The sequence below is a fragment of the Falco naumanni genome, chromosome Z (genome assembly GCF_017639655.2).
Source record: "Falco naumanni isolate bFalNau1 chromosome Z, bFalNau1.pat, whole genome shotgun sequence".
Lineage (NCBI taxonomy): Eukaryota > Metazoa > Chordata > Aves > Falconiformes > Falconidae > Falco > Falco naumanni.
In genome coordinates, this window is record NC_054080.1 from 35,706,798 (window position 1) to 35,722,915 (window position 16,118).

Sequence of the window (16,118 nt, forward strand, 5' to 3'; positions counted from 1 at the left end):
CAGGCCTGTAGTTCCCTGGATCCTCCTTCCTGCCCTTCTTGTAGATGGGCATCACACTGGCTGACCTCCAGTCTTCCGGGACCTCTCCAGCTAGCCAGGACTGTGGATAAATGATGGAGAGTGGCTTGGCCAGCTCCTCTGCCAGCACCCTCGGTTCCCTCAGTACCCTCCAGCTCAGTGCTCTTGCCTCTGTCTCCCTTGGTGAACCTTCAAGGTTGCAGGAAGGAAAAAAAAAGGTAAAAATGTGGGGGATAGGGCTGTGCTATATTCTTTTAGGGGTCTGGTTCTGCTGGTGCATTAGCCAGCCCTGGGGCTCAGCCACAGCACAGCCAGCCCTGAATCATAAACTGGATTGCCGGGCTAGGAACTCCGAACAGCTCAGGGCAAACCCATTCCAGTAAGTGTCCAGCCATGTCAGGCCGCCCCTCCTGATGGCTGCCCAGGCTAGGCAGCCACTGAGCACAGCCACAAGCATTGTTTCTGCTGCCTGAACTCCTCTGAAATTCTTTTAGGTACCCAAATGTTCAAGTCTTAAAATCTGCTTTCAGTGACCAAGGCATTTTTTAAAATGTTAGATCCTTAATCAGTCATGTTCTTTAGAAGTTGTACCTACAGTACCTTTGCTCAGTGTCTTTACAATGTTACACTCAAACGGCATAAAATTTTTGAAGGAGACAGCCATCTTTGTGATTAGATAGCAAAAGCAGCCCGTAAAGATCTAACCCAGATTGGGAAGTCAAACTGAGTGGAGTTTAAATGCATGTCTATACTCTGAGCTCAAAGCTAAGCAAGTGGCCCAGATTAATTTAATGAGGTGACTAATGAAAGAGGAATAGGATTTGGCTTTAAGATTTATGTATATTATATGTACAAAAAGCCAGACTACCTACTATTGGTGTTATTGATCAGTATTACCAGTATCTCATGTTTAGGAGCAATACAATTAAGATAGAATCACTTCAACTTACTTTCTTCAAACAACTTCAACTTTTCTACAAAACTGCCATGTTGTAAAATTATTTAGACCACAGAAAGCCCAATCCTCCTCTGTAAAGTAACAGGGAAAAAAAAATTGGCCCAAGACTGGAATCATCCCTAAAAACTGGGCAACGTACTTCATTAAATGTAAAACAGATTATGTTAATTATATAGATTGGTCACAAATGTGTGGGGCAGAGCACCACACTTAAAGTGAACAATTGAACAAGGGGTATAGAAGAGTGGAAAATGCACCTCTTCCACACCTTGATCAGTCTTTAGCTAGTCAAGACTTGGGTTAACATAACAAGACCAAAGATGAAACCTGGACAGTCATTAGTGGGTCAGGTCTTTAGCCAGTCATGGGATGAGCATGTTCCTGGTTGTTCCATGGTCCAAATTCAGGGACCAGCTTAGGCAAAGGGAATAGGTTCTTTAGCTACTCTTTTATGCCATATCCAGCTTGCTGTTCATGTATTGACATCTCTGCATTACGTTATCAAAATGTAAGTGCTTCCATTGCTTTATTCACTAGAAGTTTCTTGAGCGCAATATTATTTCTCTTTAGAAGCCAACTTTACATGATGGAAAAAGCAAACTAATGTCTGAAAAATTAAGTTATACAAATCAGCAGGTGACTTTCCTCACACCAGCTGCATCTACATTATCCTGCCAAAATCTGCTTGTCTTATTTTTTTTTCAGGCTATCAGTTAATTTCCTTTATTTTACATAATCTCCATTGTCCAGATGAAATCTAAAATGGGCAGTCACTGTGATGTTTGCTTTGGTGAAAAAGTTATTATCCAGCATCAAAGCATTCTTTCTGTTGCTTGCATCTCTTTGATTCTGACTTGGAGAAGAATATAGGCATACTACAGGCAGATGGCAGCCTACTTATTGTGCACTGTATGAATTCCACATATCTTGACTAAAACATGCAGAAGAACAATGTATTAAATACATATTTCAAAAAATATGAATGGCAGTATCTTTACTGTATAAGCAATTCCCAAAATATTAGTGCAACACTTCTACCATCAACAGATGTATTTCAAAAACAATGCCACTTTTTTCATCTAAGAGTTCAGCCTCAATGTTGCAAGCACTGTCAGTGTGCAAGCAAAATAAATGCAAAATATGTCAACACGTTTTCAGAATGGTTTTATTGTAACTGCTGAACTAACAACCCTCATTTTCTGGAGTTTTGAGCTTAAATTTGAGCACAAATACTGTGAATTGAATTCTGTCTGTAATTTGAGCACGTAATTTTTTTTCTACTTAGGAAAGCTCACAGAAAGAGACAAATGGCTCTCATCTATGCTCGATTTCTAGAGGTAATACAGATACAAATGCATCAAGCCACCTGGGCAGTGCAAGAAAAGGAACCGGAGGAATTGAGACTGAAGTCTCCACAAACTGAGTAAAGAACACGTACCAGCCATATAGCTTCTCCATGTAAGATCAGTATAATGTTCCATACATGACCAGAGTCCACAAGACAGTGAAAATCAGCGGTAAGACCAAGTAGAAACAAACATATTGGAGCAATAATTTTTTAAAATAAAATTAACGGAGATGTTATGTTAACTCTTTCTTATTCTAATATTGTTGTCATGTGCTTTTACTTGAATTTTTTGTGCCATATTTAAGTTCAGTAACTTCTATCATCATCATGAAAGAAAGAAAAACTTTGTCTTATAATGTAGGACTGATTCTGGTTCTGACATGAGAGCAAATTTGAAAGAAACACCCCCCAAAAATCTAGAGGGGTGTCAGAGTCTGACATTACCTTACTTTGATGATTCTTATGAAGAATACAACACATTCCAAAACCACAATACTATTTTAGCTACACATTTATGTTTCAGCATATGCTTTTCCTATCTGATGTTAGAGGAATGCTTTACAGGAGCAATCCACTTAAAAAATCAGGGTAAATACATTCAATATACAAGTCTTTAACTGCAGTGGTAACAGAAAAAAACCGACTTGCTCTACTATACAAATTGAAAATGGCACATATTTGACAAGGGTATTTGCAAGTTTTTCACACAGTAAACTACTTGTAACTTCTTCCAACCCCTTACTCACCTTTCAGTAATCCAGTCTGCCTTCCTCTCATCACTACCAATTCTAACAGAAATTTGCCAGGGAAGGAAAACATACAACCGGGTTCTAACAGTATAGGTCTGTATGTCTCACATTAACTGTACTTCTGACCCTTCTGTCCTAACATCGTGTCACCTGTAGTACAGAAAACTACAGGTGTTTTTGTTGTTTAAATTTTATGTTACGTATCATTAATATTCAGGCCAAATGAGACCTCATACTGTAAACATTCCAATAGAAACCATTTGCAAAGTAAAGCCAGAACTTTGCTATAATTAGGCCCTTAGTGAATTTGTAGCACTTTTGAATATGAAAACACAAGATTAAAAATAAGCAGTACAAAAAACCATTGGTTAGTGTGGTCATATCAATAAATCAGCACCATGTAAAAAAGAACAAAAACAATACTAAACCTTACTGTACAGTGATGCTACAAGAAAATTTAAGAGAAGGCTTAGGCACAAAAGTAACATTCACTTAGAAAAACTTATTAGGGCATAGACATACTCCATCATTATATGGAAACTTGAGTCTCTGCATTCAGTTTCCTATCTTTAGAAAATCTTGGCAAGGCAAGAAAGTTGAATCAAGAACACAAGAAAAATCCATTTTAAAATAAAGGGAACATTTAAAATTAGCATCATCCAGTTATTAATGACACTCCAATCCAATTTATCTTACATCTCTTACAATGAATTCAATTATGTTAGACAAGTAAGATGAAACAACGGCAGCTTGTGATCACCCGAGAAGTACAGATGTCTCCAATCCTTAGACTAGACTTTACTTGGAAAGGCAAGAAAAAAAATACATTAATCAATGACTTACCAAGATAATGCCAATGACATCTTGCAGACAACTGTTGCAGCTAGGACCAATAAAATCTGTGCAGTGCTCTGCTTTTTTTCAATGCAACAGAATCCTCAAAGGATGCTAACATTATTTATTTTTATACATACATATATATATATATTTTTATATATATATACATATATATGTGTGTGTGTATCTATGCATCTGCTCCAGGGATCCTGACAAACTCGTATCTGTCTTACTCACTTTTACCAGCCTCCTACAAACCAGGCAAACTGTAAGATTGTACTATAATGTAAAAAACATTAACATTTCCTTATGTTAATGACTTAGGAAAGTCAGTCTTCACAGTTTATGAAGAATGTCCTGAGCCCTAGAAGCCACGTGCTTTCTTACCACTATTTGAGCAGATGTTCCTCCAGTTTTACTTGCTTTCTTGTCTCAGATTTGAAACTGGCGAAAGAACTGAGTGGGCATTTCTGCTTTAGTTTCTCAACTACCAAACTAATCACTTATAACTTTACTCATATCCTCATTCTCGCAAAGGACAAAATAATTCTTATTACAATAAGACAACCCCACTCTCTCATATCAATCAGTACATGCATTTCACCACTTTCACCGTAGTCTGGACATCCTCATAAATTAGGTTTCTTTCAGTTTGCTCCTGATCCCACAGAAGCAAATTAGTATATGTTTGTTTGGTCTTACCTACAGAACTAGATGTATCACCTGCTATCATGGGGGAACTACCCAAATATGGTTTGGTGGGGTTTTTTTGCTTAATTAATCTATGTAATCAATATTTTTCAAGTTAGTAAGAAAAAGGTAAAATAATAGGAGGAAATACCCACCAATACATATCAGTCCTGTAGAGTCCAACTTGCTGCCAGGTGAACATTCACAGCTGAAATATCCAAGATTGTTTCTGCAGGCACCATTGACACATGGGCTGCTTTCACATTCATTTATATCTATAATCCAGAAACAAAAGACACTGTTAGAATTACAATGTGCTTCTGAAAAGCATTATACAGTATAAATGCTACTGTGGACCATGATTTGCCAAGATTGCCAGGTGTATTTGTCCCGCCCTGTTCCTCTCAGCATGACAGTCAGAAAATACAGGGACAGACAGACAGCATGTACGTGCATGTGTATAGGAGCACATATATTGAAAGTGTTAATTAAACGGCTCATTTTCACAAAGATATTAATTTCCAACAACTTGGACTATAAATTTTTCCAGCAACAATTATTACTGTCCTGTGAGAAAACAAAACTCTTTCTTTATACAGTGCAATGCATTCACAGCCACAACATGCAACAGACAAACAAAGGCCTTATTGTTTCTGTCATTTATGGCTCCATAGGGCTTTAGAAGAATTAAGAAAACCCTGTCAGAAGCAAAATATTACAATGCTGGCTGTGATTCTCTAGTTCTGGAAAGCATTCAAGAAACAGGAGTGGAAACTAGAATACTGCAAATGGTACTTCTGTCTAGCCCCTAACTAATTCTATTTATTGCCCCTCTGTTTTTTAAGCCTGCTCACATGTAAGAATAGGACTCCTGCAGACACTATTATTTTCTGATTGTTATTTTTAAAGTTAAATCAGTGTTAAGATTAAAACAATACTAGTAATTTCTTTCAAAGAACAATTGCAGATGCATATCCAACATTTCTTCCTGAATGCAACCAATTTAATTTTTTTATTTGAGTCCTGAATCAAGCCATACATTCTAATCCAACCAGAAAGTTCCTTTGCTGGGCCAGAAACGAACCTGTTTAGTGCTTGCTCATGTTTGGTAGTAGCGCTTGAAGAATAATGTCTGATCCATAAACTAAAATAGCCTGATTTAATTATAAGCTAATGCAACATCTAGTTAAGCTCTGGAAACATTAATAGCATCAAGAGATCATTTTCAAGATAAAGTAAGATATCTCCCTTATCTTTTAGAAGTCATGAAAAAAGTACCATTCGCTATTTTGTATGTTATGATGCATCAAGCCTTAATTTTACCAGAAACGTATTCTTTCATGATCTTCTGGGGTTGTAGGAAGGAATACATGTTTAGAATACTCCTTGAATTATGTATATGTTATTTGAAAAAGAAGGAACAAAAAGAGATGGAAAATGCTCAGATCACAGTAAACTTGAGAAACTGGGACCTCTTATGCCAAAAGCAAGCACTTAATTTAAAAGCTGGTTTTAACAGTCCTTTTACTAAATAGAATTACTTACAAACAGGACTTGTCCTTGAATGCCAGTAATTTTTTGGATAGTGACTGAGCCTTAAATGTGTGAAGTCTGCTCTTCAACTTGTGGATTACCCTGCTTACAGATCCGTCATACACAGATGCAGAGATACAAAACCTAGGAGGCCTTATTGGGTCAAGACAGTGTGTTACATGAATACCTGCGCACAGTTTCAATGGCAGGCTGTACTGGGCTAACTGCCTTGGCAGCCCCCAAGCTGGTAAGCCTCATCCTACTATGAGCTGGTAGCCCCCCAGGTCATTAAGCAGAGCTTGTACATGTCTCTGTGAACAGCCTGCTTAGACACAGTCGGTCGGTCGTGTTGTCTCAGGTTGTGTCCTGAGCCAGCTTACTGTGGAGAGCAGCAGGTAGGGCCAGGCTGGGTCTGGCACTGCTCATGTAGTGACTGACTGCTCTGGGAAGTGCAGTTCAGAGGTAACCAAGTAGATCTAGAAAGCCAGTGAGTTCTGACAGAGCAAGCTCTAAGTTCTTCTGTATCCAAGCTGGCAATCTGGAGGGTTCACCAACATTTATCTGCTCTGCATCCCTTTTTCTGCCTGTAAATACATTTCACACTTAATTACCTCAGGTTTTATTATCCAAGGTATGCTCCCTGCCTCCCTTGCCTCATGCTCTCTCCACAGCCATCAGTCCCTGGTAGTGGAGGGCAGTCTCTGCAGCTTTTGCAGAGAAACCAAATACCCGGTTCCCACAATTAGAAACAGATCATACTGAGACAAAGAATCTTAAATATGCACTATATGTCAAATAATTCTCCATATAGAAATGCTCTTGGAAAAAGACACACTTTTTCTTCCTTTCTATCTGCCATCATACCTTCAGCAGTTTGGCTAGCTTTAAAAAAAAAGAGAAAAATTGAGAAGACAGGTCAAATTAGCTGAATTTAAGCTACATATAGTTTCTTTCTATCAAAGGCATCAAATATTCACCGTCTCCTAAAGCCCAAAACCAAATGGTCAGCCAATGAAGCTAGCTGGTAGCAAAACAAGGAAAGAAATGGTTCTTTACATGACAGGCAGAGAAATTATAAATCCTTGCCCTAGGATGCTGAAAGCTTGCATTAATCAATGGCGGTCTGGAAAAGTTTATGGAAAATACAGTAATCAAGGCATGTATAAGGTAAAGATCCTGCTTCTGGTGTCAGAAGTCCCTGAACCACAACTGTTGGGGATTCAGAGTATTTTTGGAAACTCATATTGTATGCTTGATCTGTTGTGGGTCAGAGGGATATCTGATCAGTCTCTGCATTTATGCCTTTGCTTTTAGGAGACATGGTTCTCTGTCCAGTCAGTTGCAAGCACTCTTCACTGCTTTTAGCTAGTTTTGGAAACAACTTCAGAGAAGTTCCCATGAGGGACCAGGCATAATCTGTGCCACAGAGTATTTGGGGCTTTCAGACACTGAAAATAAGTCTCCACTGAGCACATAAAAAATGAGACAACTTGGCCACGTCCAAGCACATCTTCAGAGCAAAGACACTATCCTGACACAAAAACCACTCAAGACATTTCAAGCTGCAACAGCATATAGGAGCAACAGCTTTTTTTAAAAAAGTCACAAGGTCTGCATTTTTCTAAATACACCAATCAACATCATCCTGGAAATGACCAAGACATCGTGTCTGAATTTTTTAAAGGCAAAATTAAAACCCAGTCTGACTTAGCCAGCCAGTAAAGCAAGTTATAGGTCAAGCGCCTGAAGTCTGCTGAAGATATTTATAGCTGAAACCGGGTGATTTTCATGTCACATGTTTTTAACAGCTGGCAGCCCAACAACACACAGGTCCACACATACAGAACCAATGTACAAGACAAAACACTGTAATAAGCAGATAGTTACTACTATCCAAAGCATCATATCAAACATATTCAGAATATTTAAAAGGTCATGAAACTCAAAATACTTCACACACCTAATATTAGATGTAATATTAGGTTATCATGTCTATCTTTAATTCTCCCTGATATTTAGCAAGTGAGGTTTACAAGAATTTTTCTTCCAGGAAAACACATCTTGTATTTCGGGTTTTCAGAGCTAACAAGAAACCCAAACCTAACAAAACACAGTTGAGGGCCACACCTGGAAGTCAGTGTCCCCAAAAGAATAAGTAAGTGGAGGTGGAGGGGCCAGAGCAGCTAAAGTTGAACGCCTTATGAATGAAGCAGCTCTCATGATTTCATGGGCCATGTTCTTCATTCTCTACCCAAAGACAGTGAAAGGAGAGAAAAAGACTCAAACTGAGCACATGGGTTAGCAAAAATGAGGAAGAACAGAAAGATGAAAAGTCGCTGTCAGAGCTGACCACGTTCTAGCCTGGGAGAACTGCCTGTCCATTTCAAGCCAAAGTCAGATGACCTAGTCTAAATCCTCAGACAAGTTTGCATCAAATGTGTTGCTTGGCAAAACAGCTGACTCAACCCGCCAGGTTGCTGCGGTCTGCTCCCCTTTCACCCTTTCACCCTTCCTCCTTTTTCTCTCAGTCTCAGTTTCTACCCTTCCCAAATGCCAGTGCCTGCCCCTCACTGATCCCACAGTCACTTTCCATCTCCTGGGATGAGAATGGCAGAAGCTGGTCACCAAGACCAGTGGTGAGTGAAGATGTGTCACAGAACCAGACTCCTCCTCATTCCACTTTGCCCTGATGCAGATGAAGGAATACTCATCCCATTTCTCTCTATGGAGTACAAAGATGGAAAGCATCTTTCACAAAGGGTTAGGGTACAAATACCTGGAGGCATTAACTTCTAGTTGTTTCTGAAATTACTTTGTTACTATGCTCTAGGCTTCCAATGTCCCAAAACCCAGTTTGTTACTTTATGCATTTGACATACTTCAGCACTATACTAGGGAAAGAAGAAAAATAAACAAAGAAACAAACCCCAAAACAAACAAAAAAATCAAGTCTCAAAGCTTTTGGGTATTAACGGTTTTATAATATTGCATGGACTACTCCCTAAAACCACCATTTAGGGAAAAAAAATTAAAGGATGGATGCACTTCAGGATTAGTGCTCTGCTGAATCATGTGAAAAAGCATCATATGCACAATGCAAACAAACTACAAAAATTGTTTCTATACACTTTCTTATAAGAATTTTAAATAGTAATTTTAACAAGAGTGAGCAAGAAAACAAATGTATTTTAATAATGGTTTATATTTTAAAATAAAAGCCACTATATTTGAAAACGTTTATCAGAGGTTTTTTTTTAAAACTACATTTTTTCTTAAGTGAGTGTACATTGTCAATGTCAGAGAAACAAAAATTGAAACAGTCCACTGTAAATTCGTGGAAATTAACTTCAAAGCACATCTGGTTTACATTTAACTAGTTATGTCACTGGAAACACAATCCAAACCACAGAGCTTGCTGTAAAAATTTCAACTTTCACAGACTCCGGAGCCTCAAACAACTCCCCTGCTCCCCACAACAAACTGATAAAAAATTTAATTGAATTATAAACAAAAACAGCGAGTGGTTTTGTTGTTTCTTCACAGTAACTGATAAGAGTTATATTAATTAAAAGTATACTGGTGAGTAACAAGCATCAGAGCATTTTCAGAGCACCAACACAGAGCTTCTGGCAACAGAAGTTTTTTACAACTAGTGAACTTGCAACTCCACACTGAATTACGTAGTGTTTCTTTGAAAACAGAATTTGGACAGAAAGAGATTAATTTACTCCTCTGTTGCTAATCCACTCAACATTGGAAAAAAATTAATATATTTAATGGGTTATACAGACAGTTTTATACTAAAGTCCTCTTGATCAGCTTTTTTACCTGATTGGCTAAATTTAAACATCAATTTAACTATAAGATTCATATTAAAGATGAGATGACAGATCCTTCATGACCTATGTATGTAAGTTAATGTAGATAATATTGAAAGAAACTGGAAATCCTTCAGATTCTACTGTACAGACAATAAAAAATGTGAAGTATTTTAGGGTGATTACACTAAACTATGTTCAGAAACAGAATACTCTTACAAATCTGAAGTTTTAGTTAATGATCTTTTGCTTGGTGGTTTGTGGGTTTTTTTTCCAAATGAGCAAAGAGGACTTTTTTTTTCTTCTACTGACAAAAAGTTTTATTATTTTAAATAATAATGTAGCAATCATGCCCAATCACAAGCTCATTGCTCAGAGTTCAGCAGACATGGATTATGACATACAACCAAGAGAGGCACACCCACTGTTATTCTACAAAGATGGCAAAATATCCTCCTTTTCAGTAACAAGCTAAACCTGCTGGCCACCATGAAAAGGAGGTGAGACATGGACAGATCTATTCTTTTACAGAATTTTTTTGACTATCAAATAATACTCTTTCATCAGTCTTTGCAGGAGCCACAGTACAAATATTGCAAACATATACAGATGCATGTACTTTTATGAAGATCTAAAAAAAAAAAAAAGTTAAAAAAAGAAAATGAAAGTAAATGCATTAATTAAAATCTCACTTAACCCACCAACAGAAATCCAAACAACCTTACTTAATGAGCTTGAATAACCATCTCAGTATTTTTTCACAAGAGACCAGATTTTAATTTACATAAAATCCTGTTTAAATCAAGTGTGTGTGCATTTTCTACCTCATGTTCAGGTTGGCTCGAGTTGTGAAATATCTCAGTTCTTGTATCACTAGGTGACTGTAGGAGGCTCTACAATGTGTTAGTTTGAATAAATCATACTCGTTCTTTATTCATGTTTTTAGAATTGATTTGTAAAATGATAATCTGGAAAATGCACCTAATTCCCCTAGAGAAAACTTGAAAGCCGTCACATTCCTTAGAAAAATGCACTAAGGTGCTATGAAGAGAGGACATGCCTACCATTTGGATTTCTGCTAGTTCTTCTCTTTGTATACTTTCCTGTAAATTCTGTTTTACCTTAAATGTAACTTTTTTCTTATGCTATGGTTTTGCAGTCAATATCAGCTGGCAATGCTATCTAAAAAAGTCACCCTGTCCTCAACAAACGATCAATTCAAATGAACTAGTAAATTAATTTCCTCCAGAATAACTCTCCCTCATGCTCTTCTCCACTTACACCCCCCTTACAAAAAAACTAAGATAAAGGACTCCCAGATTTGGTTAGCTATATTATGATCCCTAAACTTCTAGCACAGCAGAAAACACACTACAATAACGATAAGGATTTCTGGAAGACAGAAAAGATCGCTTCTTTCCTAAGGCTGTGGTGGCTCGATGCAACCATGTTGTTGTTGTTGTTGTCAAATCCTTATCTTGAGCCTTTATATTAATGTTACTATTATTACCATTAAAAAAAAATTACATTTTATATTTGGAAGTCCAGAGACATTTTATTTCAATAATTTTGGCTAGGCTGTTTGCATTCTGGCATCTCATTCATCTACCTTTTGGTCAGTGTTAAGCTTTGAAGTTGATGGTCTCCTCATATCAGTAATACACATCTCCCTTTACCGTACTATTCCAGTTTTTCTGTCTAGAAGGTTCTTTAAGAAACATGCACATTAAAGACACATGGTAAGCTATTTTCACAGCTAGAAATAATTCAGTACATGGAAACTAAACATATAGACAGAAACTGAAGAGTAAATTTCTCCTGAACATTGTGGATAGATACCAGGCATCGAGAGAGCTTAGCAGAGAGAGCACAATAAATCCATGGGGTACTCTGAACAAGTGCTACTGGTTTGTAACACACAGGGAAAGCAGAAATTTTAACTTTTAAAAGGGGCCTCTGAAACACACATACACTAAACAAAAAAGAACATTTCTTTTGAACAGCAAGAGTGAAGAGGTGAATGATTTGATACTGCCAGAATTTAAACCACTTCATGAGATGTTTTGAATGTAAACACATGTTCACTTTCCAAACAGCTGGAGGCATTCAAAACACAACTGCCCACCCCACAATGCTTGCTTGCTTCCACTCCTCTTGAAAACTGTCAAAGAGCACGAATGCTCCCCACCTGCTTCAGTGCAAAGTTAGCCTGTTCAGCGTACGCTGCTAAGGTAATGCTGAAAGTTACCCTGTCTGATCTTACACAGCAAGGATGGTTTAAAGTGCTTCCACTTTCCTTTCTATACGTTTGCTTAGTTGTATGGCGGTAACTTGTGTCTGATCAGTAACAACAAGCGGCTGAGTACAATAATGGCTTCCAGGGCTTCAGATAAATCTGGACAGTGACATTGGTTCACATAACAAGTATTCCATAACAAAGCATTATAGCTTCCCCATCACTCACAAAATTGGAAGACTATTTACTGTAAAAGTTTTCTAATGACAACAAATATTGACATTTACATATCATGGAACCAAATAAAAACTAATGGAAAAGACCAGTAAAATTCTACTACTCAATATTCATTAAAAACTGAGACAAAAGGTAATGCTTCTATTTTGACTTTTTTTTGTACAGCTCTGCTTAATTTTTCTTTTCTAATTAAAACTTCTCATTATTTTCTGCTATGTAACATTTTCATTGCTCTAACATCTGTGCTCATTCATAATATAAGAAAGCAATTTTGATTATACTCTAAAAATAAAAGACAATTTTATTATCAACAGGCAGGAGCATCCAGATCTTGCAATTCAAACACCACATAAAGCATCACAAATACATGAATTTGATCTAGACAAAACTATTGTCACTGACTTAAGGGAGAAAAGAAAGAAGAGACTGTGATCAAAACTAACACATTTCCCTAAATAACAGATTCAGTGTCTTCGCTACATGGTCAAATGCAAGCATATATTCCCCTTTATTCAAGCTTAAAAATGTTTTATCTAAGGAAAGGCAAATATTTTCATATAGAAAAGAACCGATGTCCTGGTTTCAGCTGGGACAGAGTCAACTTTCTTCTCAGTAGCTGGTGCAGTGCTGTGTTTTAGATTTGGTGTGAGAACAACGCTGACAGCACACTGATGGGTTTGGTTGTTGCTGGGTGATGTTTATACCAAGTCAAGGACTCTTCAGTTTCTCAGGCCCTGCCAGTGAGAGGGCTGGAGGGGCACAGGACATATGGAGGGGACACAGCCAGGACAGCTGGCCTGAACTAGCCAATGGGATATTCCATACCATATGATGTCATGCTGAGTATATAAACTGGGGGAAGAAGTAGGAAGTGGGGGGATGCTCAGAGTGTCTTCCCAATTTGTCTTCCCAAGTAACTGCTATGTGTGATGGAGCCCGGCTTTCCTGGAGATAGCTGAACACCTGCCTGCCCACGGGAAGTTGTGAATTAATTCCTTGGGTTTAGTTTTGCTTGTGTGTGCGGCTTTTGCTTTACCTATTAAACTGTCTTTATCTCAACACCTGAATTTTTTCACTTTTTCTCTTCCAATCCTGTCCCCCATCCCACTGTGGGGTGAATGAGTGAGCGGCTGTGTGGTGCTAGTTAGTGGCCGGGGTTAAACCATGACAACTGTCTACTTGCAAATAAATTCAATGATAAGACCCCACACTAAAAGGTACTGAGAGAAATTGCAATCGGAATGCAATGATGGATGCAGTATCTTAGTTCTGTCTTTCCCTCTGTTATTTTCACTACTCGGAATCTTTTGTGATCATTTAGCTTTAGTATTATATGATAAACAATAAAATTAACACAACTTGCAGATTTTTCACCTTCACACGTGTCTGTCTCAGTGCTGAATACATAACCCTTTGGACAGGTGCAGCTGTAACTGCCAGGGCTGTTTCGACAGAGCCCGTTGTCACACAGCAGCCCGTTCATTGAGCATTCATCAATGTCTGCAAAAAGAGGAGTTAGACATACCAATGAGTGCAAATGCCATGAGATGCCTTCACCTCCACAAGCAGCCCTTGTTGCTTTCTACAGCAACAATTATATTGCCAGATATGCAATTTTCTACAACAGAGACTGAGCAAGGAAAAATGCCAATTTTCTAGTTTCAAAAATCTAATACATTTTCAGATTCTTATTACTAAAAATTCTGTTCTGCTTTTAAAGTTTTTTGTTAGCAGGCTCTAAAATAGTTCATAGTCTTAAAATAATATTTATGTTTTCCTCGAATGACCTGGGAGCCTTTGTCAACTGTATGACTATATTACCATGACAACTTCACAAAGGTCTATTTGCTTTAAAACCAGCATTTTAATTTTATTTTTTTAAAACACACAAATCACAGTATGTTAATATTACCATTCTAATCCTGTTAGGTGGCCAAAAATCGATTTTGTTATCCATGAAGCAAGTATGTTTGTTAAAATCTAAATTGTGCAGTTCATGTATGGCAGACATCTTAACAGCACATGTATGTGCCTTCCCTCCAGAGGTATACTGTATTAAAAAAGCCCCCTATGATTAATACCAGGATATCAAGCACACTGAATAGGAAAACCCCATAAATTACCATCACTCCCTGAACTGCTCTTACACCAACTGCATATAATGCTAATAATAATAATAAAAAATCCATCTTCCTCATTGCCCTATTGTTTATTTTTAAAAATAAAAATTAAATAATTTTAAGATACTTTCTTTTAAAGCCCATCACATGTCACAAATACTTAAACTTATAGAAGAACACTGACAGAATAAGCTATGATAAACCTGACACTTCATCCTGCTTCAGGGTTTCTCCTATATTTTGACTGCTTGACTTCCCAAACTTAATGTTGCAAATGAAATCTTAAACCAACTAGATTTTTCAGAGACTTTAAATCTAAAAACAAAGAAGAAAAACAACAATGCAATATAATTACAATCTGGAGGCTGCTGTAGTTTCCCAACTACATTAGATTTTGCAAGACATACTTAAAAATTCCTTTAGTATTCAGACAATAAAGTCTACATTTCCCCAGAAGACAAACCCGAGGCTGAAGTCTGGCAGCTGTAAAGAAGCTCTTCTGAACTAACCTGTACTTAATCTAACCTCATCTGATTTTAACTAAGTAGAGAAGGATGGATTTGGAATTTGACATTTTCAAGAGCAACAGATTTTACTTTTAAGCTTGTCGTCATACAACGCTTTAACCCAAACTAGCAGTGCTATGAATGTATTACTTTAGAATCTCACAGAGCAACTTCAGATTTGGACTGTAATCTATTGTGATATGCACTGTAAAAACACAGAACAATATAGTTCATGCTTTAAAAACACTTCAAACTGACAAAAATACTGTCTGCATTCTAATAACCATTTTTATTTCCTGGCAGCTCATAATCTGTATCACTAATTAAAATAATTCAAGCCTTTATTTGAGTGTTCATAATGAAATTCTCTTGTGCAAAAATTCTCCTAAGAATAAATGCATCGCCACAGTCAGTATGTTGTACTTCTATTTAAATAATTAAACAGACATATGCCTATGCTAGCACTTACATAATCCCAAGTGTAACTAGATAAATAAAATTCCTTGCCATAAAATCCATTTGGAAAAAGAATATTATGTGAAGTATTTAAAAAACCTACCAATAGATTTCTGCAGCAGTGCCTTTCCTGCCAAAAGGTTGTATTTAGGGTCTTTAGAAAGTAATTAGCTGTAAAATTCCTTAAGTGAAGCAGATGAAAAGAAACACTTCTATAACTTTGTGTTTGCTTTGCATCACTAGGTAGGAATGTTTGGTATTAATATTCTACCAGTTATATACTCCAGGTTTTCCCTACCAAAAATGGTGGGATTTTGTTGACCACAAATACCGTTGATAGGTCAGTAAACCTTTAAGCGTAGAGAACAGTAATTTCCCAGAATAAACACATCAGAAAGTAGGACAGTACTTATAACTCTAATGTTTTAGATAGATGTCCACTAGCTTTTAACACAAACTTCATCTTTCTGTTTAAAATTACAGGACTATAACAGGACTATAAGTGATATATTGTATGATGTCCCTGTGGTATAATACACTGGTTTTGGATGCAAAAATCCCCAAAAGAAAATAAAAAATAACACTGAATTTCACGTGCAGCCATGAATAATA

General features: G+C 37.2%; 1 protein-coding gene across 1 annotated transcript in view; it reads right to left on the minus strand.

Annotated features, from left to right (window-relative positions):
* Window positions 1–16,118, minus strand: part of FBN2 (fibrillin 2) — a 177,992-nt gene that overhangs the window by 70,012 nt on the left and 91,862 nt on the right. Inside the window, exons 19-20 of the mRNA XM_040580766.1 lie at window positions 13,799–13,924; window positions 4,756–4,875 (exon numbers count right to left, since the gene is read on the minus strand). Of these exons, the coding sequence (XP_040436700.1) occupies window positions 4,756–4,875; window positions 13,799–13,924 (246 nt within the window). The remainder of the gene's footprint in view (window positions 1–4,755; window positions 4,876–13,798; window positions 13,925–16,118) is intronic.